This window comes from Rhyacophila brunnea, unplaced genomic scaffold, assembly GCF_057557595.1.
Source record: "Rhyacophila brunnea isolate RB1 unplaced genomic scaffold, BYU_Rbru_1.0 scaffold_4, whole genome shotgun sequence".
Taxonomy (NCBI): Eukaryota; Metazoa; Arthropoda; class Insecta; order Trichoptera; family Rhyacophilidae; genus Rhyacophila; species Rhyacophila brunnea.
Window position 1 is genome coordinate 49,306,353 of NW_028233068.1, and position 27,247 is coordinate 49,333,599.

Sequence of the window (27,247 nt, forward strand, 5' to 3'; positions counted from 1 at the left end):
ATAAATTATACACTGATTTTAAAAGGAGTTTTATAATATTCAAATTAGATTTGAAATGTTTCTTACATAGACATTGATACTTCGTTTTGAAATTCAATTTCTGTTCAGTTTTAATAATATAAGGGAAATTGAAAATTATTTTAGTATATTGAAACATTGTCTTCTTACCACAAATAATAATCAACTATTCAACTCATTTAATGTAACTTTGTGGAAAATTTACACATTACATAAAAATGACATCTCAGTCTTGTTGAAAACAGCACAATCTGTGAATATTCTGCAAAAACTATAATTTCCCACTACGATTTATTTGAAATATGGTTTAAATACGAGCTATACATAAAAATAAATTATTCTACAGATAAATAACTAATCCTAACTTTTCTACAGAATTATTACAAACGAATTACATGTTATATTAAATTATGTAGATTTTTGGGTATATGTGAATGTCTGTGTGTATCCAGGTTCCAAATATGTGACTAGGATAAACCTGCTTGCATTAATGCTATGTTTATTAATTCTTAACAACCTTTATTTGTGATGGATAATGTATTTATAAGACAGCAAATTATTGCAATTTAATAAATTACAAAATCAGTTTTTCTGTTCCGAAACTCGCTGCTAAAAACAAAAAGATTCTATGTCGTCAAGAACTGGATGATATCAAAATTATTAAACTTTGATTATCGGTATTCTGTCATAAATATTTATATCTCCATTTTATAAATCTAAAAATTAACCGGTTTGCTTTTTGTATTAAATTTAACATATGTCATCGTCAGGATAACAAAAAATGCAACTTCTTATTTTTGTTGTCCTGAAGAGGGCAGGAGTTTTTACGAATCTATTACATGTATAAGATTATACAATATATAAATTATTCACAACAGTGAATTGTATATATTATAATATTGTACGATCTGAATATCCTATTGAAAACTCTGCTTTCATCACGAATTATGATATCCCCTGTCTTCTGTCGTAGATGTTCAAAGCGAATCAAATTCTGAAACATCGCTGCCCTGTAAAAGATAAAAAAATAATTACTTATTGAGTATTTATCGATTGTTGTATTTTGTTTTTGGCTGTCACCGTGTATTCCATCACGTTTCAGGTTTGTTGTAAATGCCATTCTCAAGAAATAATGTCATACAGTGTATTGTTCGGTGTATGAATGTGTGTGACATTCGTCTCGACACTAACATAATCTAATAAACTATTTCTTTTATTCAATGAATAATAAGGTAAAGGTCGGTACTCATTTGAGCATTTTTTCGCGCACGAATGGTTTATGCGTACAAACATTTGTGCGGATTAAAATTTTTGTACACATAACTATTTTGTTTGTGTGCCTAAAATTTCGCTCCAGTTGTTTCCACAACTACCACTTTTAAATTAAAGGCTATCATATCCCAAGCATCCACCTTTTTGTTTCTCGAAAAACGCTGCTCATGTTTCGAATCCCATATTATGGGATGATTTTTATATTCATCAATTTTATTGCTTGCAGTGCCAACGCATTGTTCCATTCCATTGTTAATTAATATTATTTTACGCGCACAGCCATCTGTAGGAGTGAACACGTCCAGACTGAGCACACGAGTTCTTAGATGAAATCGAAAAATCCGATAAGCCACGGATAGTGTTTGTGCGCGCATGCAAATTTGACCTTGTACTGACTGACATGACCAAATTTGCTCAAGTCAGTACTGACCTTAACATTCTATCTATTGAACATACATAATTTGAAACGTCTCACCCATATATACCCACAGATAATAGACGTAAACCCCAGACATAATTTAATAGAAAGTCCATAGAGAAAGAAAATAAAAACAAAGAGCATGCTTTTTACATGAGTTGAAAATGTGTAGGCATGCAAAACATAATAAAAAACGTTCATTGAGTCATGCGGTTGGCGATGTAGTGTGATATGCATGAGATGACCTCATCGTTGTTCTGGCCATTTCGGCAGATTTTGATGACAATGTTCTTAAAAGTTCAAAATGTGCAACGGGATGGGAACATCAGTCTGATGACATTTTAAATAACAAGAAAAACGACATTTCACAATTTTTTCCCACAGCGCCAGCTCACTGTGACAGCACATAACGTGATGATAATGTATTCGAACCTTAAGAAATGTGTGTGATGAAAAATGTTAGTTGACTGTTGTAATATTGACTAGATTTCTTGTACGTTAAAAATGTGTGAGCGAAAAAACACGAGAGGGTATATTATAAAGAAAATAGAGAATATTCTTTTAAAATCTAAGAAGTATTACTAACCATATCAGGTTTATAAAGATGGACATGCGGTAGAAGGAAAGTTGAGCCCAGATCTCTTTCTGCCATCGTGTTTGCTTCCTGAAAATTACAAAAACAAAATAGATTAATGTAGTCTGTATATTGAAGAAATGGACTGATTAATAATACCGAATTTCAAGTTGACTTTTAATTAACTCGTCAGATAAGTAAATAATTAATTTAAGTTAGTCAACACACGTCTTTTTTTATTTATATTATATTTTTACTATGGCTCTACAGTACTCAAAATAGCGTTGAGATATGAGGAAAGTTTTCATTAGAATGTTTGGTAAAAAATAGTGAGAGAAAACTGGTAACTAACATGTTGGGTGTAATGTGCAGAAGACTTGTTTGATCCGGTGGTGCTCCTCATCATCTTGGTGGACGGCTTCACCAATGTCCCGTCAAAGGAGCGAGCCTCTGACATGGTCCTGAAAGTGACACTACGCATTGTTAAGTTTACTCATTACTATCTTATGTGGATATAAAAAAAAAACAAGTTTATTGTCTTAAAGATAACATTGTTCCTTAAAAAGCAGAGATATTTTTATAAAGTTAGCTCGTACTTCAATTGTGAATTGAATAGTGGAACTTAATATTGGTTGGAATCTTTGGATAAGCTTTTAAACTTCCATACCATTATCATTTCATATTAAAGTATTCGTGGTGCAGTGGGTAAGGCGCTGGCCTTACACCCGAGAGTTCTAGGTTCGATTCCCGGTCATGACAAAAACATTTACGTGTTTTTCTCAAAGCCTGGGTGTTTGTGATTGTTCAAAACTACTAACAACCACCTTGTACGAAAAAGCAAAGACATGGTTATTAATAATTCAAAAAAAAAAGTTCAAAATGAAGGGTACAAATGAGGGACATGTTATGTGACATTTTTTGATTTTTTTAAATTGGCAATGCAGTCTCGTAGATCGAACCGAGTACTACAAGATGGTATTTTAATTTCGGCATTAACAGTAAAAGTCAAAGCGTTATAGAGCATTTGAAAATTATCATACCGGTTTAAAAAAACAAGAAATGTCAATTTTGTTTGTCAGACTTGACACTCTTGATAGTGGATAGGAATCATAAACCAAGTCTCCCCCTGTGAAACACCGGATGATCGCTATAAGCAACGCCAGACAAAAACCGACACCAGTCATTGACTTTATAGTCTTTAATCAATGATATCTCAGTTTGACATTTGTGTGACATAACATGTTCTTCTCCTGTACCCTTCCAAATCAACTTTTATATTGTTTCGACAAGTACGTCAATATTCTTTCCACCGTCATCAGTAATCCGGTGAGATCATGACTGCCTTCGGAGGAGGTTTTTTGATTTATTTTTACTGAGAAATGATTGTTAACAATTCGCTCAACCTATTAGGCCCTGAATCCAAGCACACATTGAAAAAAATAATGTGAAATGGCCAGATGATGGATTCTTTCATTCTGTAAATAATATACATTGATAAAATCGCATTGAATTTGCTAAATGCAGAATTTGAACCCGAGATCCATGGCATCAAATCAGGCATTCTATCACTATTTCACAATTGGGAAAAATTAAACAAACCTAATATGAGTAATTAATAAAAACAGCCATGTAGTATTGAAGAAAATGCAATGTCAAAAATAATATTTAATACTTATGGTGATATTAGAGTCTTACAATTCTCCTATCCTCCTCTCAGCGTCCGTCCAATCATTGAGGTCTTCTTGACTGTAATTATAAGCAGAGAAAATTCAAATAAGTATTGTGTGTGATTAGATCACACATCTTCCATCTCCAATAATGTAAGTCTACATTGCATCTTTCACTTGTTCAGGTCTTAACCATCTTTAACTGAAATTTTACTACAAGCGGTGTGGATGCAAAGCAACTACAGAGTAAGTTTACATGTTTTGTTAAAATTGCTACTCTGGGATTCCAGAATCTCACTCAATGTTTTGATTCCGAAATCCCAGGATTTTAAGATACATTTTGTATGGTTTTTTTTTCAAAAATTAAATATTTATGTCGACTAAAGAAGTATGACATCAGAAAAACAGTTAATTTATAAATAAAAAAATTTGAGACTCATTTACTTGAGGATACTATCCATGGCCTATATCCATCTGACTTCCTCTTAGGTATGCTTATTGTATTTTAAACACTAGAAGATATCAATATTTGGCCACAATATTTTTTCCTACTTATACGCGGTGTAAATGAGAACTCTGCCATTCTTAGTAATGTTGACCTGTGTGTCCCTGATAACTATCTTAGAAATCGGGAGCATCTGTTGTTTGTTCTCCCAAGGTGCAGAACTAACCTGCCATTGGGTAATGTTAATTGGGAGGGCAATAACTCTGTTCAACCAAATCGCTTTGGATGTTGACATTTTCCACCTACGTGAGTGAGTATAACTGTACTTCCTTGTATCTAATTTATAATTTTTGTATTTACTCTTCTACTGTTTTCTAATACTGCATCTATTTCTTTTTTTTTATGGGTATATACTGTTTTAATACTATTTCTTTGTTTTTAAACGTCACGTTGCGTACATCTTAAATTTATAATTTGTTAAGTTCACTACATGTAAAATAAATAAAATTTGATTTGATTCGATTCGATTCGACTCTGCACATTTCCCCCGTAGGCCGTGTATTTGATAGTCGGCGGGAGACGCCTGTACAAGGCATAGAGAGCAAAAAAATGCAATGTCTTATGGTTATGTTAGTGCGTAGCTTTACTGGTACTAAATAATTACGATTCAAAGTAATTAACTATTATTAATTAATAATACCAAACCCACGATGGCCGAGCAGCTTAAGCATTGGGTCCCGGGTTCGAATTCTGGGTCTGGCAAATTCACATATTGTTTTTCAATTTGTGTTTGAGTCAGAGTATGGACCTAATAAGTTGGGCAAGTGGCTAACATCCATTTCTCGTAAAAACAAATCTGTTAACACAAACCTCCACTCCGTAGAGGCCGGTATGATTTTATTAGGATCGGACATGGTCAAAAAAAATAATAATACTCTCAATTTTGTTCATTTATGATCGTTTACCTATGTCAACATAATATTATGATTGTTACATATTATGTAGATATGTGGTCAGTTTGATGCATATTATATTTGCTAAGTGTGTCACCAAACTGACACATGGATTACATTAAGTATTATATTAAATTTATCCAACATAGTGATATATTATTTCACTCCCTTTACTTTGTTACAGATTGACTAATACATTGTACTTCTTAGAAATGATTCCGATTGTTTATTGTGTTTGTGTTATATTGGATTAGTCTTGTCGAATTTCGTTGGTTTTCGTATAGCAATTTAACCGACGCGCATTCGCATCGGAGTATATGCAGAAGTAGAGCCTCCCACTGACAGGGGGACCCCAATAATTGTGTTGTAAGCAGGTCCCTGAATTCTGGGTTTGAACGTTCTGTCTAAGGGTACAATCGTTATCAAAATTGGGTGGTTATGAATACAAGATCTTACAATGACAAAAGTAACTATGCGATCTTGGTTACCTGTATGCTTTTCTGAGTGAATTGAACTGAGATTGATTATGCGTGTGCAGAGTGTTTGACTTGGTGATGGATGATTCATCATCGTCGTCATGCTGATGGTGATGTATCATGGGATCCTTATGGCAGGAGTCAGCGTCTCCATTATTATTTGCTGCAACCATCCCTCCAGATACTGTGGTTGACACTTTGAAGCCAGCTGACACCAATGCTCCTGCAGTTATAAGTTATTAGTATTATTTTCAATGGCGCAGCACTACAGCCTGGTCGTCTTAAACATAGGATTAACATTGCTTTCCACCATCTCCATAATAACAAAGCTGCTAACTTTTCTTTTTTTTTTAATGCTTAATTTCGCACTTTTTTCCTTCATTAACCTTTTCTATGCCTCACAGTATCTGACAGGCCATAGATTTTTAATGACACGTTGAATGTAGAGCGAAGCTCTTACTAAAATCACTGTAATACCGATAATTTCATAATTATTCAAACAGATGTCATGTGTTTAATTTTTTAGATTATGCAAATCAATCGACAGCGGCTAGTTATTTTAAGTCGGACGAGATAACTCGCAAAATTTGTATGTGCGGCCTGTCGATCACGGCCTCAGTGCGAGAAAACTCGCTGAAGGCATAGAACTGGTTAAATATATTCGGTGTATATTTAGGTGTGAAAAATTAGTCTGGTGGTATTCTGCAATTTATATCATATTCATAGCATAAATTTTTATTCTATGGATATAAAACTTTACCTGTCGAGTATTTTTGTGGTATCGCCCTGTTGCTGTATGATGATTCATTGCTTTGTTTTCTTCTCGCCTAAAGAGCAAACAAAATCATTTAATATATACCATTTCTTTTCAACAATATGTTATCAATCGATATATATCACGTATATAACATGATTATATCGAATATCTAATCAATTTATCCTTACATGGTCATTTACGGTGGGTGCTGCGTCCAAATATGTTAGCAATTTAGCTTCATTGCTACTCTCCCCACTCGATTTTCTCTTTCCACCACTGTTGGTATCCCTGTGATAAATAACAGGAATTAAGTATTTAGGTATAAATATTTTTATGGTATCTGCAAAATGTTACGATATCATGACGCGGGTTTGTGGTTAATAAAGATTGGTTTATAAATCTGTTAACCCTTTACCTGCATTCTGCAGCTGTGACAAGAGGTGAAGTGTTGGGTGCAGGGCAGTATTTGGCACGAGGAATCATCAACGTGAAAGGTTTCTTTTCTCTGGTCGGCTGAGTGCTGTCGGTCTGTGATAGCTTCTTTCCAGACTTATGCGATGCTTGTGACACTTTCTGTAATGTTAATGAAATATAATCTTAAGTTTATAGGTTCTCAAATATGTTTTCATATGATTTTGGTGCGTTTTTGAAGATATAGGTTATTATTATATCGGATATATCAGTTTTCGTAATTAGACCTCACATGCCCAATTGGATTTTGCTGATATTATATAGGGTTTATTGGTTAATAAAAATAGACATAATATTCTACTTTGAAAGTGCAATACAGTGGAAAAAAGAAACTGATGTAATTTATAATATGACAGCCTAAAAAAAAGAAGTAATGAGTTTTAGTTACGGTATAAAGCACATAATAATATTCTGTCGCTTTCTTCATTTATGGAAATATAGTCGAACTCGGTTATTACATTCACGGATATAGCGAGATCTTGGATGTAACGAGGAAACATTTGTTGACATTTTAGTTTATGATTTTCTCCATACATTTATTCACTTTTATAATGAGTTACTTATCAGTTATACCGAGCTAAAATATCGTCAAAAATTTTCTTAAAACTTAATGTGTCGATCGTTGAAAAACATTTCGACCCTAAGCATTAAAATCCGACCTGACAGGATGCCACCGGGATCGGATTACGTTTATGACACTAGTGAAGTATCTAAGTACCTACCTAATTGGTGTTTTCGCCGACAATATTGAAAAGTATACAAGCATATGGTTGAAATTGCATGTAAAAAATCCAAGGTTTGTGAAGTCAGTAGGTACCTACCAGCGTTCATTACAATAAACAACTTGTTTTGTAGTTTATGAATGCCATGCTTGTTTTGGGGAAAAATTCTAATTGTGTATTTTTGTTTGAACTGCGACTTTTTGTGTTATGTGACCGCTCATTTAAAAATACTTATTCTCTGATATAACAAGTAACGCTTATAACGAGCAAATTCAGTCGGTCCCATCTTCCTCGTAATAACCAAGTTCGACTATATGTATTTACCTTAGCAGGAATATATGGCAGGGAGAGATTGTGAATACTGCTTCCTTCGCCTCCGGAATCATTTCCTCGTTCCTGTATCAGCGCTCTCTTGTCCAACGTTGTATGGATCTTCGAAGCCTGCATTCCACCCTTTAATCAAACACATACCATATGTCTATATATAGTATATATTATAAAATTTATAGGTTCTAATATAACACAAAATTGGGAATGTAAATAGAAATTTACTGATTGAATTTTTGGTTGTATTTTTATATTATTTGTTTACCTGATGCATTGGCGGCAGACAGGAGTTGATGATGGTGTTATGATGCTGGCGGGAGTGATTGTCTCTTCCTATTCTTCTGCGCGCGCACGTCACCACCACGCAGAACAGCAGCAGCACAATGAGGAGTGCACCGATTGTCGATAGCGAGATTAATATTACTGTAAACAAATAATATTAAAATAAAACTATTTTTTTATTCAAATTAATAACAGACAAGATTTAACCATATTACTTACATCAGAAACACACAAATATTTATAATATCAATACTATCGAATGAGGCTATTTGATGGAATTTGAATTTAAATCCATTGACAGTCAGTGTGTATTTACCATTGTTGAGTACGCAGAGTGCTTGAAGATGCCGAAGAACGAAACCTGGCTCGCAAAAAACGACTCAAATGGAATTGTACAAAATCTAAATCCATTAGAATACAAATATTTGCTTAAACCCATAACCAAGTGCCTGGAATGGGACAGTAATGGGTGTAAGTTAAATAAAATATGATCGTCAGTACAGGGTTTTTTCACCTGTTCTTATAGATCCATCAGTATAAGTTGTCCGCTAAGTGAAGGCGCCACATGCTAACTTTTATACTGTGATGAGCTTAGTTCTAAATTTAAACACCTGACGATTTATGATGGTATATTTATAGCCATTATCGGTACCCCTAACATACGGCAGTCATCAACAGCTCCATTCGGTAAAATTTTTGCTAGGCCGCACCCTTTTCTTTAATTCTTGATAAGTAATTTATTAATTTTCAGTAAACAAATTAGAGTGTAAAAGGATAAAGTAAGTAAATACCTAATTTTAGTGTATGGGTATTTAGTAAAATCGATTATTACTCTATTTTTGGTGATATTTTTCTTACCTTTGAGATTGACGTGGCAAGATTCACCAGCATACCACTGGAAGCACTCGCAAAGAACTTTAGCATCGTCACGGTTGTAGCAAGTTCCATGATAATTGCAACGCTCACATCCAATAGGTTCCGCTATAAAAACAAAAACATTCAAATTCCGGCTTTCCAATAATTCCAGGATTTATCTATACATAAGATCGTTTTTGAGAAAGTAACTCCACATAAATAGTAATATAAATTAGCTTGCTTAGTATTTTCATATTGTGCAAGTGTAGTTAGTTACCTATAAAATTAATGAATTAAATTGAAATTTACATGGTTGAACTTCATGATAATGGTTTTGAAACATTTATTTTGGCTAATTTTATGATTTTAGAGTTGACAGTGGCCACCAATCCATCTGCAAAGTGTCCAAGTTACTAACAGATTGTTGTGAACTTATGGCAATATTACAAAAAGAAAGCTTTTGGTTTAAAAATAGAAATAAATAAAAAGACAGTAAAATACAAAATCACAAAATCATGACTAAGTCTTAGTATAAGTGATTGAGTTTTGTGATAATTATTTCAGAGGATATTATATAGGATGTATGCAGTTCGCCGTATCACACTTGACCGTGAAATGTTGTATCGGAAATATATGGTCGTATATTAAAAACCGTCCAACCTCTTTGGATCTTTATTGAGATAAAATTCATGTCTGTTCTTGTGGGTTTATAGGAAGCCAGCGGCAAAAAAAAATTGAAAATAGCCGATATACTGGATGTTAGGTTAGGTTTTCATTCTTGAATTCATGTATTTTGCCAAAATTGGCTATGAAAATGCTCCACGAACAATGCGGTTTTTTTCATCTCAGTGCTATAGAGATGACCGTATAGTTTACGGTCATCTCTTTCTGATAAGAAAGCTTACGGCGAACTGTGCTACGGTAAAATGGAATACGTACAATTTACATGTAACCATTAATTATTTGGTATTTGAAACTTGTTAAAATAACTAGTAGTACTTACCCACATAATATTATATTTTTCATGAATTAAAGGTTTTTGACAGGAATATGTTTCCTGGTTTCATGAGGTTTACACATATACATACTTATAAAAATATAGAACACAATATGTAGGTTTATGAGTTACCTGAACAAATTCGTCCTGGATACTGCGGATTAACACTCAAATCTGCGAATCCTTCTCGGCAACTGCAAGTGTACGTCGCTCGCAAGTTGAAGCATTCTGCATGCTCGGAACAATCATGGAACTGACTGCTCATACATTCGTTGAAATCTAAACAAGAGATGAAAGATAACCGTGAGTTTATAAATAATATCTGTGAAGTTATTAATATTTTCTTGGTAAAAAGTAATATTTAATAAAAGTGTATTTCATTGATAAACAAACATATTATAAGACACCATGTGTTCTTCTATCTTTCCTTGATGAGACTTCTTCTATCTAAGAGAAGTTCTCTTGAGAAAGGGTTTTGTAACGAACCCAAAACGTCAAGGAAAAAAGTAGGAAGAAAACACATTGACAGCTAGAAACCAAATACAATATGATTGTTTTTATATATCGAGGGTATACTGACAGATAGCATTAACTCATTAAAACAAGTTCTGAGATAATCGCAAAAAAGACTTTAATTTTTTTTTCAAAGCGTTCTCCCACGTAGATTTTTTTATGATTTAAAAACATTTTTTCTACATTATAAAGACTAACCTTTATGGCAAACACAATATACGACATGTTACAAGTCCTGTATTTTGTATACGCAGAACGCATTAGGTCATTATCATGCTTTCTATCAGAATAAAAAAATAACAATATGATTTAATAATGTTTCTATTTTCTCACCATTATATCCTATGCCTTTGTGCGTTTTGCCAGGACGTAGAGCGTAAAATTGTACACATTTTGGCGTTTAAAACAGAAATACTGAAATAATGCGTTCTGTCAGTATACCCTCGATATTATATAGAATTTTTTTTCTTATAAATAAAAATAGTGTGTATTGGTTTAAGTACCTCCTACTTCCAATTTGTCAACTAATTCTGCTGCAGCGTAGACATCTGTGCCGCCCAAACTGAAGTTGTTGTTCCTCAAATACTTCTCCATCACTTCTTTGAGTCTAGTCTCGTGAGCATTATCAGAGAGCTAGAAATAAAAATAAAATACATTAAGTATAATGAAACATCATAAAATGTTTCCGGTAATTTCATATACCATGTTGTATTACTTACAATTCGATGACCCATTTCCATGGAACAAGTCAAATATTTAATATTTTGGGTTATATTAGCCATTATATTCGACAACTCGTAAAAAATATTGTTTTTCTGGCATTAGACATGTTTCCATATAATGGAAATAATTTTAACAATCTTTCAGTTCCATAAACATACAAATCGAGATATCACTGTGCTTAAATATTTTTATGTGAATTATGGTAGGATTCCATAGAGAAACTACTCAAGCTAACGTTTGCCATTGATGTCATATCGGAACGTCAGATGACAGTTTGCAGTTTCGCGGTCGAGTTGAATTTGGTGCTTATCGTTTTAAAGTGTCGGAGTTTCAGTTTTGGTAGAGATCGAACATTATTTTAAATAGCAGAACATAACCACTGATGTGGTATGAACATTGTGAGCATTCCAACTGGCTTGCCGGCCGCTTTTCGAATGCCTCCTCCCACGACTGGTAAAACAGTTCATATAGACAGGCTAAGGTTTGATGGCGTGGTTGGTAGAGGCTAAACTGTGTTGTTTTACCTGTTTATGTAGAAGGGCTTTTAGAGGTGGACACTTCTGGTACTACTTCACTGTGTGTTTTTAATAAAATTGTGTAAAAAAAATGATTAAAATACCTGGACATAGAATCGATTCAGTACAGCATCATAAGTTCCCTCCTTCTCGGTCTTCAAAGAGACAGGAGCGAATCCATCGACATGCACTCCATGGTAGACATCTCTCAAATCGGACTGCATGACCATGCGGTCCAGGCCGGCGTGTGCTGCGGAAGCCAGCTCCCTGTATGCTGGGCTAGTCCTGTCTGACAATTCCGCATCATACATAAGTCGAGCTCCTCCTCGTTTTGAAAGGGCCAGCTTAAGGGAGTATGTGTAGGTTGCTGGAAACAGTTATAGTCAACAGTCAGTTATTTTAATAATAGGAACTATAGATAACCGGTATCATTTAAGACAGGGTTGGCGAACCTCTTAACGTACGCTTGCCAAAATTTCTCAAATATTATTTTTCGGCTGTCTGACGTGCCGAGCAGTTTTTTTATTGCGAAAAAATGAAAAAGTGGTTCTTAAGAATTCTGTTAAAAAAGTTTAAAAATTACAATTGAGTTCTTGAAATTAACCCCGTTTCTTTCATATTATATTCTTTGTAATTAGTATATTTTTAAATTTATTATAGGTAATTTTTTTACTCTTCAAAATAAAATATTCGCGTGCCATAGGTTCGCCATCACTGATTTAAGATATCAAAGGTCCGTAGGTTGATATCAATCTTGGATAGCAAATACTGGTAAATTTGTACGTATTTCCTACCTATCTAGTCTCCACGTTAGCCTAGCTGGTAGAGCGGCCATCTTACAAAGTCGTGTCTTACAGGTCCGAACCGATGGTTGGTCAAAATAATGCATGTAGTTTTTTTTAATGTGTATTTGATCCAGTGCATGAACCGAATGGCTAACAACTAATATTTAATTTAAAAAATGTTAATATAACCTTCACTCTGTGGACGCCTATAATATGATCTGCTTAGGATCAAACATGGTAATTAACTTTACTTAACTATTTAGAGACTCCGTGTATTGATTAGAAACAGAAAATATTTACATGGAATCATCCTAATGTAATAAGAAACTGGAAAATAGGATTGGAAATAAATAAATATGTTTTCTTACGTTTACAAGGTCTATCAGGGAACATTCTGGCAAATCCTGGTCGACAGACGCATTTCATCAGACCGTGAAGTCGTTGACATCTTTCATTTCTTGATGCTTTGCAATCTGGTTGACACTCTTTACCGTATCCAACACCTGTAAATATTAACAATGTAATTTCAGTAAATACATCATATTGATATGTTTATTAGCCAGGTAAGTGAAAATACAGATATATTTCAGAAAAACCTTTCATTGGAAAATAATCAATCACTTTTTCTTTCTTCAAAGATTATTATTTTTTTTATAGTTGAAAGTTAGAACTATACCCAGACGAATTTATATGAACTTTGTATTTCAACATTTGATGGTGATTCTAGAAAGATTTTAGTGTGGTTGAATTGATTGCCATATAAATATTAATATTCTATGACTTTAGAAGATTTCTATTGGCATTTCCCAGTGGTTAAGCCACAACATACGGCCGTAGCCATAAATTGACAAACGACAACTGAAGTAGGGAGTACGATCATGTTAACGCGCGTGTTTGAACAAAATAAAGTCGCTTTTTTTCGGTTACGTACATGTTCAGTTACATGTAATAAAAATACTTTATGGAGTCATCAAATGTTTAAAATAAATATAAAGGATAAGGCTTCAAAATTATATAAATAGATTATCTACAACGTTTAAGGAATGTCCAGGCTTATGCTCTGAAAATACCATAAAACCTCCATTATGACCTACATGGCGCATGTGGGCCGTTAATTAATACATCAATTGAATTAACAATGAAATGGAAATAAATGAGCTTTTCACCTATATTTTTGTAACTAATTTTTTATGTAATGAATTTTGAATGAATGTGGATGACAGCGACACTATTTTCATTTGTTTTGTAAATCTGGCATTAGTCTTTATGTTGTCATCGTAGTTTTAGTTATCAAAAAGATAATATTGCAAACAGTTGGTATCATAAGCATTAAATATATATATTATTTTTTAGCAGTGGGCAATATAAAAAGTAACTCACCTGTGGGGACAACTTGCGGAGTTTCCAAGTATGGTGTTTTGGCAAGTAAAATCTCTCCAAGAAGCACATGTGAGACTCCGTCATTTCCGACTTCTTCGTTTCTGGTAGCGACATCAAAATCAGATCCATCCAACGGTGGGTTGACATTTGACGTACCACTTCCGCCGTTTTGCGACTTGTTCATCACCACAAAGAAGGTATCGTTGTCTTCCTGACTCGAGGTACTATTGTTATGGGTGACTACATCAACAGTAGAATTATCAGGCGTTATTATCAGATCATCCTCATCTGAAGATAGTGAAACGTCATCTAGTTTTATAACTTCTCTTTCTCTTGTCATGTAAGGACGTTCTCGTACTTTAGTAGGTTCTATTGGTACTTTAGGATATTTGGTTTCCCAAGAGGGAAGTGTTGCAAGTGGTACATGTTCTGTTATTGTCTGAACGATGGTTGTCGGTTGTACAAGAGTATGAATTTCAGTGACAACGTCTACGACAGTAGAAGTTTGCGTGTTTGTCAGAACTAAAGTTTGCGTAGCAGAACCTGCCAATGGACTTACTAGGCTTGTTTTAGTTTGTGTTACTGTTAAAGTGTGCGTCAAAGTAACGTATCGTGTTGTCATTATTGTTGAAGCCGGTTCGGCCAAAGTCGTTGTATACGTTATAGCTGTCAAAGTTTTTTCTGGTGCCTTTACGACAGGAATGTCATCAGATTGCTTGACCTCATTACCGGCGTGATGTATCGGTTTGACTGTCAATTTATCTTCAATAATATCAGTAGCAGTCTGTACAGTTGGTACTGTGAATTTATGTATAAGAGTTTTGATTGGTTTTCTTGAATTATCATTGAATCCAATGGTCGGCAAAACTTTAAGACTTTCTGTTTCTTGAATGACGTTTTCTTTAAATACATTTTCTGAACTTTGAATCGAGGGCACTCGGTGTGGTTGCACAACAGATGGCGCACTTATAATTGAAGGTGCTACATCTGGTCTATTCTCAAGTACGACTGTCGGATATATTCCTGCGATCGATATTTTATCTGGAATAATACTAGATCCTAGTTGAGAGAAGTCCACACCGAAATTAATATTTTCTTCTGGATATGTTTCAGGATGCATTATATCTGGACCAACTGTAGAAAGTGGCTTCACATTGATGACAGTATTAGTTGCAGAAATTGAAGCGACAGGTTTCAATGTCTGCCTGACTGTGGATTTGGTTTTGATCCTTCCAGGATTTTCCCAAACAGGTAATGAAGATCTCGACGGGTACATAATTCTTGTAATGGTAGTTCCAGGAGTTACCTTCTGTCTCAAAGGACCCAAAGTGGATGGAGTAGTATATCTAGTGAATGGTCTTGAGGTAATTCTATAATAGTCTTGAGGTCGTTTGTGTTGATTCTTGTATACATTATATGATGGCCTATAGGTAGATATTTCATTATGCTTAGTGTAGTTCTTAATCTTAGGTGCTGGAGTTCTCGGTGGAGGGCTCATTCCCATTATTGTTTCATCATTACCAGTCGGCCTGAAGTTATCACTGGCGGTCGGTGGAGGAGGCGACATATTGTCGATCATCATCGATGAATAGTTATTGGGTTTTGTTGTAATGTCAATTGCAAATGTCGGTAAAGTAGTTGGCATTCTATTAACTGTCACATTGACAACTCTGAAAGGCTTATTTGTGACCAAATTAACAGTGGATGTAATTATTTTATCGGTTTCCTTTTTGGATTCTGTAATAGAGCTATTTCTGACTGGTTGTAGTGGCCTCACTGATGTAGAGCTCTGCGTTGTTGTAACAATCGGTTGAGTTTCAGGGAATACAACAGCTGGTGTGAACGGTCTTCCTGGCATCTCTCCAATATTGAGCACTAGATTATCGTTATCACTTTTGTCTGGCAATCTATGGAATGGCCTCGGTATCAGTTGACCTTGCTGAGTTTTCACAATCGGTTCTATATTGGTATTTTTAACTACTGGCTCTGAGGCAAAAGGTCTTGGATCCTTCGGATTATAAGTTGGAGCATATGGTGTCGTCTGTCGAAGTCCAGGAAGAGTGACTAAAGAGATTTCTTTATACTTATTTTCATCAAACGGTTGTTCGGTTTGGGAGCCGATGTTTTCATCTGCGTTAAATGCAGGTTTCTTTTCTTCAGTAGTATAATGGGAATAATCATTTTCAGAACTAACCAGAATCTCATCTCGTTGAGTGGTGGTATTTTTTAGAGGCTTAAAACCGGCTGATACCTCATTAGAAAGTATGCTCGGTGTTGACGTCAATATAGGGATCTTTGCTATATCTTTAGGGGATTCTTTCCTGCGATCGTTTTCATCAATCGTCTTATAAACACTATTAGACACAAAACCATTGTATTTTTCGGTAGGAGCATGCTTTGTTGTGCTGGGCCTCGTCTTTGATGTCGGTTTAGGTGTTGTGTGAGGCGTTTCATCTCTTGTCGGTATATCATAAACTGGCTGGCGATTGCTGTTGAAATTAGTTGGAATGTACGCAGGGTTGTATGCTTGCGTAGTGAGCGGAGGAGGGGCCATGAATGATGGAATGTCATTCTTGTACTCATTGACAGGTCTTTGCTCATTGAAAGGTCTTGGATCACTGAAAGGTCTTGGATCATTGAAAGGTCTTTGGACATTAGGTCGTTGCTCATTGAAAGGTCTCTGTTCATTGGGTCTTTGTTCATTAACAGGTCTTTGTTGTTGCTGGTTTGGTCTTTGCTCACTGATAGGTCTTTGTTCATTGAAAGGTCTTTGTTCTTTAGGTCTTTGGTCATTGACAGGTCTTTGTTCGATAACAGGTCTCTGTTGTTGCTGGACAGGTCTTTGATCATTGAAAGGTCGTTGTTCAATAACAGGTCTTTGTTGTTGCTGGTTTGGTCTTTGTTCATTAACAGGTCTTTGTTGTTGCTGATTTGGTCTTTGTTCATTAAAAGGTCTTTGTTCATTAGGTCTTTGTTCATTGAAAGGTCTTTGTTCATTAACAGGTCTTTGTTGTTGCTGGTTTGGTCTTTGCTCATTAAAAGGTCTTTGTTCAGTAGGTCTTTGTTCGTTAGGTCGTTGTTCATTGAAAGGTCTTTGTTCATTAACAGGTCTTTGTTGTTGTTGGTTTGGTCTTTGCTCATTGACAGGTCTTTGTTGTTGCTGGTTTGGTTTCTCTTTAGGAAGCAGTATGGGTCTTGCTTGTTGTTGCCAGTTGAAGTGAGTTGGTGGTAATCCAGCTGAAGGCACCCTCTGCCCGAATTCTCCATTCTTATTAAATTCATTAAATCTGTCAGATTCGTAATCAAACCTTAGCGGAATAATTCTAGTAGTAGTACTTTCTGATGAAATGGCAGGTCTCGGTCTATTATTTTGTTCTTGGACCGGATTCCTATTCAAAATCGGTAATTGTTGTCCATTGGTGTTAACAGTTTGGAAAGTATCTCTAATTGAAGATCCAGAATGCTGATTGGAGATTGACAGAGTTTCTTTTACTTTATTCTCACGTATGATAGGTTTTTGTTTTATCGTATGATTATGACTCGTATGCGCTGATTGACTATCTTGAACTCCAAACTTAACATTCTGTTGTCCAGAGACCTGTCCTGAATTAATTTTTTCTGTTATATTTTTCTTCAGATGAAGAGAATCGGGTCTGCTAGTAGTAAATTTATTTGATTGTTGGCTGAACACTTGAGTTACAGCGTTATTTAAAGGTTTGGAAACACTGTAATTTTTCATGGTGCTGGCATGGACGACCTGCACTTTTTCGTTACCATTTTGAAGACTATCCGGAATTCCTCCTGAGATTCTAATCTGATCTACAAAGCCATCGTCATCGATATCACTGCCAGGACCTGCTTTCCAACTATTACCACCGACAATAATTTCTGGACCCTTCTCTTGCGGTCTGAAATCTGCTGCGGGTACTCCTGGCACTCCAACTCTGACTCCGTCATATCCAGGAATGGTCTGTGGCTCTACTTTAATCGCAAAATTGGTTCCAATGGGTATTCCAGTGGATTCCCCTTCGTGAGAATGGAACTCTTTAATATTGTGTGCGTTAATATGTTGTCCGTGTAAAATACTATTGTGGGAGTGGAAATTCTGGTTGATGACTTCTTGATGAGATAACGGGACATTGACACTGGTTCCAGAGATTGTGTGTTCCGGGAAATGTGATCCATGTACGCTTGTTCCGGCATTTAATGTTATCAGGCCGCCCCCTTGAGGTATAGAGAATTGATTTGCGTTTGTTCCGGAATTTTGAATATTGACATTTTGATTTCTTAGAGGTATTGTCTGATCGGCAATGTTCGGTATGTTAACTTTAGTGCCAGCATTCAGAGTCACAAGACCGCCGTTGAATGTGTTGATGAATTCTGGATTTTGCTGAGGTCGGTGATGGTCAGGCGACGGTTTATATTCTACGCTGGGAGCCGGTTGTATGTTTACACTGAAAGGTTTTAGTCTTTGACCGAAATCTCCTTGAGAAGCTGTCGATGCAAAGTACACTTCTGATGTTATTTTCGGCGGAACATTATTATTCGGGTACTGTTGTTGAATAGGTGGTCTTTGATTTACATTTTTAAATCTGTCAAAATCTGATGAAACGACTCCAACATTTGATTCATATTTTACTTGAACTGTCGGCGGAGGTGGGGGTGGTACAGCAAGATCAATGTCGAAATCGTTTTTAATCGTCTTCATATTATTTATCGACTCGCTGAAGTATTTATTTCCGACAGGAGGAGGATGTATGTTGATATCATGACCGAAGTTAAATTTAGGATTCTGCATCATGTGGTGTGGACCGAAATGCATGTTGCTTTCTTGATTGCTTATCGGTGGTGGAATTTTCTGTCCATGATTCTCTTGACCGTGGAAATGTTCATTTGGTCTTTTACCGTGTGCTATATCTTCATATTTCCATCTTTGTCCTAGTGGAGGTTTAACATCTTGATTCAATCCCGATATACCGAGATTCAATATTGCAGGATCAGGACTGCTTCCGTGAGCCACATTTCCGCCGATATGGGGATTCTTTTGATCATTGTTTTGGGTATGAGCGAGGGGTACCCTATGTTGATTATTTACATTATTAGCAAACGGTTTTCCTTGATGTTTCAATACGGGCGGAGTTTGATGCAAGGGGACCGTGCCCCCGACGTGCACAGATGTCATATGAGGCGCATCAATACTGAAACTTCCAAAATAGCCCGGCTCCGGGTAAGGCAGTGGATCATCGATGTATTCACCGTTTTTGTGAGGCTCAGAAGACCCGGCAAAGATCAAAGCTGTCGTGCTGCCGTGAGGAATGATGACATTGGCGACTCGTGATGGTTGGATGTCTACTAAAAATGGTTTTACTGTTGTTTTTTGAACCAAATCTGTCAATAATATAGGCTCTGGCGGATCTTTCACAAAGCCTTCTTGATTTTGAGCAGAAATCGGTATATGCTTATTATTCGAAGTTGTCAATACTTTTGAGGGTGCTGGTTTATTTTTGTCCAAGTTATTCTGTTGAGCAGTATGGTCATCATGATTCTTGCGTGTGATTAAATTGTTTTTGATGTAATTCTGGTAACTAGCCGGTGAGCCAAGGGAAGGAATGTAATCCAAAAACGCCGGTCGGCCATGATTTTCCAATAAATTAACCGGCGAATGTATTGTGCCTCCCACATGATCAATTAAAGTACTATGGGGCTTATTTTGTTCATTTCCTGGTTTATTAAAAGGCTGAGGTGGTTGTCGATTGTCTACCCAAGAGATACTTTCCGATTTCACAATGTCAATCTGGTTACTGGTAAAAGGGTGAGGTCTGTTATTATTATTATTGTTATTGTTGTTGATGTTATGATCAAAATGTCCCATTCCAGGAGGTAAATGGTGGTTATCCGCCATGAATGGACGAGGCGCAGCTGACATAACAGGAGGTCTCAGATCGTACGAGTCGTCTCCTCTTATGAAAGGAATCTGCTTCAGCCCTTGCCCTCTTTGTGGAGGTCTCGCTCTCACGTCATGAAAATGTGAAGACTGCGAATGACTGTCCTGATTATGTCCGCCGTTTTCATGAATGTTTTGCTTATTTCCGAGATGTCCAATATTAGGACCACCTACGGCAGGTTTACCGACAATAACATCAGAATTAGTAGTGATGATTTCTCCAGGGCTGATCGGTATACCTCCATTCAGCAACGGACTCTCATGTACTGGTTTTGTAAATCCCAAGTTGGTTCTGGAGTTTTTGAGATTTTGCGATACCCAGGCTACATTTCTGCGGATGCTAGAATTAGAAAAAGAGTTCTGAGATTCAGCCGCTTCGATATCTTCATCCACTGGAATGTATATGGGGAACGTATTCAATGATTTATGGTCTGGCTCGCCTTCAATACTATCGACTCTTTTGTTTACAATATAAGGAGTGAGCTCCGAGACAGGTTTGATAGTTGTGGTCGTCTGTTTGCTGAGTTCTTCTTGTCTTCTTTTCAGGTTACCGGTCATCTGTTCAATCATAGGAGCAAGTCTTTTAATACCGAGAGTTCCTAACTTGAGAAGATCGGCGACTTGAAATTTTGTCTTTTGAGGTTTTTGTGATTCTTTATCTAAACCAATCTGCGGCCTTCTTTTTTCAGGATTACCTTCTGTTGTATTCCTTTTATTGGCTCCTTTATCAGGTTCTCTTTCATTTTTCTTATTGTTCTTATTATTATCTGTCTTTTTAACATCCGAATTAGATGCTTCGTTAACAATTTCCGTGTATTTTTGTATGACTTTTTCAGATGGTGCATTACCACTCTTATCCGGATCAAATTTATGAGTTCCATATTTAGTGTTCTTAACACTGTCCTTTTTAAAGTCGCTCATAGAAGTCGGAGCTATATCCATTATGGTAGATCCATACTTAGTCGGTTTGGGTGGAGATCTTTTCAACTGCACTGGGATAATTTCGATATCGTCTGTTATATCATTGACAAGTTTGGTCTTCTGCCTGTCGGCTAATGATTCGGTGAGCGTCACGGTGCAAGGACACGACGCCATAGAGCAACTGCTCACTGTCGGAGTCACTTCAGACGGCTGCAAACCATTATCCTCTGATAGATTTTGAATGTCGTCATTTCTTTTTTCAATCTTGGGCAGTACGGCTGCAAGATTCTGGGTGACTACAGTTGACTGGAAGATTTCAGCATTTGGAAGCTTCGTCTAAAAAATTACAACAATTACTAGCATATTTACAGAACAACTGTCAGTATTATTTTTTATAATAGTTGACAGCTAAATAGTAGAAAACTGATTATTTGAAATAAGATTACGTGAATGACGTAAGAAATGAAAGTATTATTTGGCATGAATATGTTAGAATCCGATGACCAATACATAAAATATGAATTCAAAGCCCTTACTTATCAAAAATTATAATATTATAGTGAATATTCTTGTAAACTCGTGACCTTTAATTAGATTTATATAGATAGGTAGGTACCAAATGTTTCATAGATTTTTTCGTTTTATGCTTAAAACTTATTGCAGGTTAAAAGGTGAGTAAATAAACATGCAATAGGTACATACAATGCGAGACATTATTATAAGTTTTGGAATTCTTTGCCATAATAGGACTTGTTTAACAAATTAACATATCATGAACTGGTATATCCATTTCAATATAATATTATCTAGATTTATACTTTTTTGAACAAGGGCTTGTTTACATGGGCTTACTACTAATGATTAGCACTATGCCTGTGTAAACAAGCCTTAACATGGAATAATAATTATTTGAAATAAAATATTCACCCATAGGTTATAAGATAATATTATCATTGCAATGTATATTAATTTGTTAAGGGCGGACTTGCTCAGCGTGGGTCAAAATGGAGCTTTTTTTCTATTTTCAAAGCATGATCCTGGACATACCTTAAGCGTTGTAGATAATCTATTTGTATAATTTTGAAGCCTTATTATCCTTTATATTTATTTTAAACATTTGATGACTGCATAAAGTATTTTTATTACATAAAATAGTATTCTTTTAAACCTCTCGCTCTAATGTTTTTAAATATAATCATATTTCGGTACATAACTGTGCAGTGGTGTTAAAATTTTTTACATTTATTAATTTTTAAACGCATTTATAAAACCATTAGTATAATTTATGAGGAGATAATTTTAGTAAAATATTTACGATAAAAAATTATATTGATAATCTCTGTGATCCCAAATTTGACAAGAATTAGGCATTTTATTATTCAAAAAATGGGCATATTATTATACTAATGGTTTTATAAATGCGTTTAAAAATTAATAAACGTAAAAAATCTTAACACCACTGCACAGTTATGTACCGAAATATGACTATATTCTAAAACATTAGAGCGAGAGGTTTAAAAGAATACTATTTTATGTAATAAAAATACTTTATGCAGTCATCAAATGTTTAAAATAAATATAAAGGATAATAAGGCTTCAAAATTATATAAATAGATTATATACAACGTTTAAGGTATGTCCAGGATCATGCTTTGAAAATAGAACAAAAGCTCCATTTTGACCTACGCTGAGCATGTTCCCCCTTAATCAGTGTACACATTAACATTCACAGATATTTTTGTTGAATGCTTACATTACATTATTTAGTGTTTCCATAACAAATAATGTAAATATTACCTGTTATTTTTTATAATAATCAAGTGAATACGTGTATTAAATAAGGCTCTAAGTACCAAAAAGTAGTATTGCCTGTATTTACAAAATACCGAGTCATTGCAGTAAAATTTCATGAAGCAGACCTTTTGAAAAATGTAGTTTTACAGTGTGAAGCAATCACGGCAGCTTCTATAATTTTAGGTATTAAGAACTCGCAAGTGTCAACACGTCATCGTCAGCTATTTTATATCGAATGCCGTTGACCACTGCAGTGCTACTTACACCATTATAAATAAAACACGCCAACGGACTTACAACGTCGACAGGTTTAATTATTTTGCTGTATTTTTTTGACTTGCTTGAGGCACTTAGACTATAGTTGAAGTTATTGGCATTGGTATGTAGAACATTTTTCTATAAAAATGTCAGTTTTTATTATTTTGGTACTTAGCGCCTTAATTAATACACATATTCAAGTGATAATGACAATATTCAACAAAAGTAGTGATATTTTTTTTTATTTCAGCTATTTACAGATATGATAATCCTTACTTGAGTGGGCTGCAAAAGTGCCGTGGGAATGGCTTCCGTGGTGACAGTGGAGACGACACTCTCGTAAGTAGAAACGACAGTCCTGGACTTGTGAATGAGGGTGGTGAGGTAAGTGAATGTGGTAAAGCAGGTCTTGATGACGTAATTGTGACGCAGGCGCGCCGTGGCTGGAGCAATGTGCTGGACTGTGGAAGTGGAAGTGCTGGAGGAGAGGAGGGACTCTCGGGGAGGGTTGGGGGATGGTTTCTGAAATTAGGTTTGATGGTGACGAATTAGTGACAGCTGACATGCGAAATGTAATTAATTACAATTATTATGGAATTATGGATTAACATGTCAATGATAGAAAAGTGATTTAAAAATTAGGTAAGTAGCAATATGCAATTTTTGATATTGTTTAATAATTACTTCTGTATGGAAATTAAAAATTATGGATTGTAAATAAGGTATTAAATTGTTTTTCATTATGCTAAGGCCATACAGGTAGGTGCTTAGTGCTACGCTACGAGCTAGGTGACATCCTAGCGAACGGACGCACACTATACTATCGCAATGGCCACACTGCACGCTTCGTGCCTCGCTACGTGATTATTAGTCACCTAGTGAGTCTCCCGGCGAACAGAGGTGTTGGTTAATTTTATTGTGTCACCTAGTGATTTTGCAAGGTGGAGGAAATTTTAACAGGAGCAGTTTATAAAAAAGAGCTTTTGTGGAACCCATCTAACAAATTATACAAAAATGCCCAACAATGAGTCAAATGTTTCCTGGTTCATCGTCAAATAACTAAAAAACTTTTTATCGTATTTCCGAAATTCTTTGTGGAGCAGTTGAAACAATCCAAGAGTACTTCTAGATGAATTAATATTATGCAGCCAACAAGTTCGAATTTGATACTTTCGATATTTTAAACTTAAATTCTCTGTGAGAAGTAGCTTTCAGGTTAGTTTTGAGAGTAACATCGTTGATAACTTCAGCGCTCCCAAAATGTCAACTGAATTTGTACCTAATCACGTAGCGTGCAATGTGGCAGTAGCGTTTTTAGTAGACAAGCATATCACCTAGCTTAGCATTAAGCGAATCACTTCGGTGTGGCCCTGGCCTTAGTGATGACTTAGCATATTTTGAAATTAGTAAAGTAAATCAATTTATTCTAGCAACAAGTCTAAGATCAAAAGTCATGTGTACCATAGATAGAGATCACAATGTGTTACATGTCATGTAACACTTTGAGCATTATTAATTTACTTTTAATTTGATCTTTGACATGGTGAATCTAGTTAGATTTTTTATCCCCTTGTGTATGAGGTAAATAATGTTATATGTACGTGCAAGCATTCTGTGATAGGTAACAAACACCGATTGAAATGTTACCAGGCAGTAATGATGTGACTCCAGAAAATTTAATAATGGGTTAATTGACTTTCCATAATACCCCGTTTACACATGCATGGGTTTACTGCTGACGGTACGTATTATTGCGGCCATAGTAAGAAAATGTATGTGTGAACATGTATTATCCTGCAGTTGCAAGATTGCATGCATGAATCAAAAAAGTTTGGAAGCTTCTGAATTTTCATGTTACAGAATTTTTCGATTTGCGCCTGCGCAGTAAAACAATAGTGGTGAACTTTCCGGCACCAAAACGAACTATAAACGAATTTTGGGGTTAACCGATTTTCACTCTACGTCAAATAGTACCACAAAATAACAACATCGCATCTCACTAACTCTTGAAGAATAAGATTGGAGAGACAGTCAGCCCTTTTACATGTAAACAGTTATTGTCACGATAGTTTAAAATTATTGCTGCCAGTAAATACATGTACGTGTACAGGCTAAGAACATAATATTTAGTAACTATTTAGAAAAATTTAAATTAGATGTTAAAAGAAGTGAAATCACAATTTGTTTCTGTTCAGGCAAAAGTCACTATCTCAATAACATTGTTTTGAGATGATATTTTTTAAAAGTTGAATGCTGTATGAAAAATTAAAATATTGGCATACTTGCTCTCTGATTGGTTTGGTTCAATGTTTTGTCCAATTTTATAACATTGACCCGTTTAAGAAGGAGCAAAATGAAATTATTATGTCCGGCAACACAATATCAAGTGTACAATTTAATACAATTATCTGAAAATAATTTATACATTTAAAGTGTTATAATCAATAAATAAATATTTTTTTATATTCCAAGATAAACTTTACTTATAATTTAAAATAAAATGTTGTTTCCTTGAATAATATTTTTATTTAGTGCCTATAGCATATTTCGTGGTTACTTTTATAATTAGTTTATAATTGTAGAACTGTACTTTGCTGTAAAGAATAATTTTTATTATTATGTCATTTTACTTAAAACTTAATTTCATTTCTGCTGATAGTAACTTTTGCCTGAATGGCGACGATATAGTGTTCATGCTTAAAGTTTAATTAGGTATATTAAATGATGACATGTAAAATGAACCTTCTGTTGGTGCGCTGGCACCGTCATCCTAATGTCTTCCTTGAGAGTCGTGGGAGTCAAGACGATGGGTCTGGAAGGTAGTCCTCTCAGCAGCTTGGACCTCCCGCCTCCGCCCGCAGACGGCCCGTCTCCCGCCACAATCACCTCCACTCCATTGGCCATTACCCTTGTAGCGAGTGGCTTGAGCGGTTCGGCTCGGTCTGCCGGGAACTGAACGCCGTCCTCTGAGTACAGGAGACCTCTTCCCTGGATGATCGGGCGCCATGCAGGTTCCGACGCTGTAATTTTACTTTTTGTAATCGAGGAGCTAGGTAGATGAGTCGTGAATGCTAATCTATGCATTGTCTAAAAAAATGCGTTTAAACATCTACAATGACACAAGTAAAGCGTAACTATGTTTACATTTACACCTGTGGTCGTTGGATCAAAATAATTTTTGATGACATGTTAAAGGTCCTAAATTTTTTTAGGCCTCTTTTTTATCTAACTCCTCAATTATTATAACTAATAACATTTCAATGATTTGAGTAGCTGAATTATCAGACTATGACAAGCATACAAATACCAGTGGCGAAGGGTGGAGGTAGGCTGATAAGATCCGACATAAATAGTGCACAAACTTTATTAGTCATTCTTAATTGTTTTCATTGAATTAAGACTATACAAATTGCAAATTGTGTTGGTTAGTTTTCAAAATTAAATTAAACCCTGCATAACCAAGCCATAATAGATAATACCTAGTTAAAAAATATTTGTATATCTATAAAAATAAATTCCTAAAATTATGTCATTAAATCATAGATCATTTTAGACATTTAATAGAAATTGTGGTTTGGTTAAACAGGGCTTATTGAATTAAAAAAAAAATAACCAACGCTATCTTTAATAATATGTGTTCTTAATTCAATGTATGACTAAAAAGTATGGAGTATTTTTGTCAGATCGCCCATTGCATACCTAAACTATTATGATTTGGTTTAGGCAGGGTGTAATTGAATTTTAAAAACTAATCAGAACCATCTGCAATTTGTATTATTAGTATAATGAAAATAAATAAGTATGCCTGGCAAAGTTTACTGTGCACTATTTATATTGAATCTTAACAGAATACCTCCACCCCTCGCCACTGATAAATACTATATTCTATTTATTTAAAAGCTCAAGTATGATCATTCTAATAAGCCCACAAATATTTGTACCAGTTAAGAATTACAGTAGAAACTCGATTATCTGGACTAATCTGTAATGATGATAGTCCAGATCTGTCCCAATCAATACCGGCAAGTTTTCCAGTCGATAGTAGTAGTATCTACTAACAAACGATGCAGAAGAGTGGTTTGAATCTTTGCTTACTTGACTGCAGCATCAAAAGTTTTTTGAAAAAGTCAATAGATGGCTGAAAATATTAGATTAATTACGGCCTGGAAAAAAAACCGGA

General features: G+C 35.2%; 1 protein-coding gene across 1 annotated transcript; it reads right to left on the reverse strand.

The window, feature by feature from the left end:
* LOC147067476 (uncharacterized) lies at positions 1 to 26,083 on the reverse strand. Its single transcript, XM_085953608.1, has 19 exons — positions 25,810 to 26,083; positions 23,344 to 23,589; positions 19,282 to 21,351; positions 14,151 to 19,191; positions 13,139 to 13,273; positions 12,090 to 12,352; positions 11,251 to 11,380; positions 10,367 to 10,513; positions 9,241 to 9,363; positions 8,366 to 8,523; positions 8,098 to 8,226; positions 6,996 to 7,153; positions 6,769 to 6,868; positions 6,584 to 6,650; positions 5,836 to 6,046; positions 3,978 to 4,028; positions 2,635 to 2,743; positions 2,295 to 2,372; positions 1 to 1,028 (listed from the first exon to the last, which is right to left on the reverse strand). The coding sequence occupies exons 1-19, from the start codon at positions 25,969 to 25,971 to the stop codon at positions 996 to 998; spliced, it is 9,411 nt and encodes a 3,136-aa protein (XP_085809734.1). The 5' UTR covers positions 25,972 to 26,083; the 3' UTR covers positions 1 to 995.
* Positions 26,084 to 27,247: the final 1,164 nt, after the last annotated feature.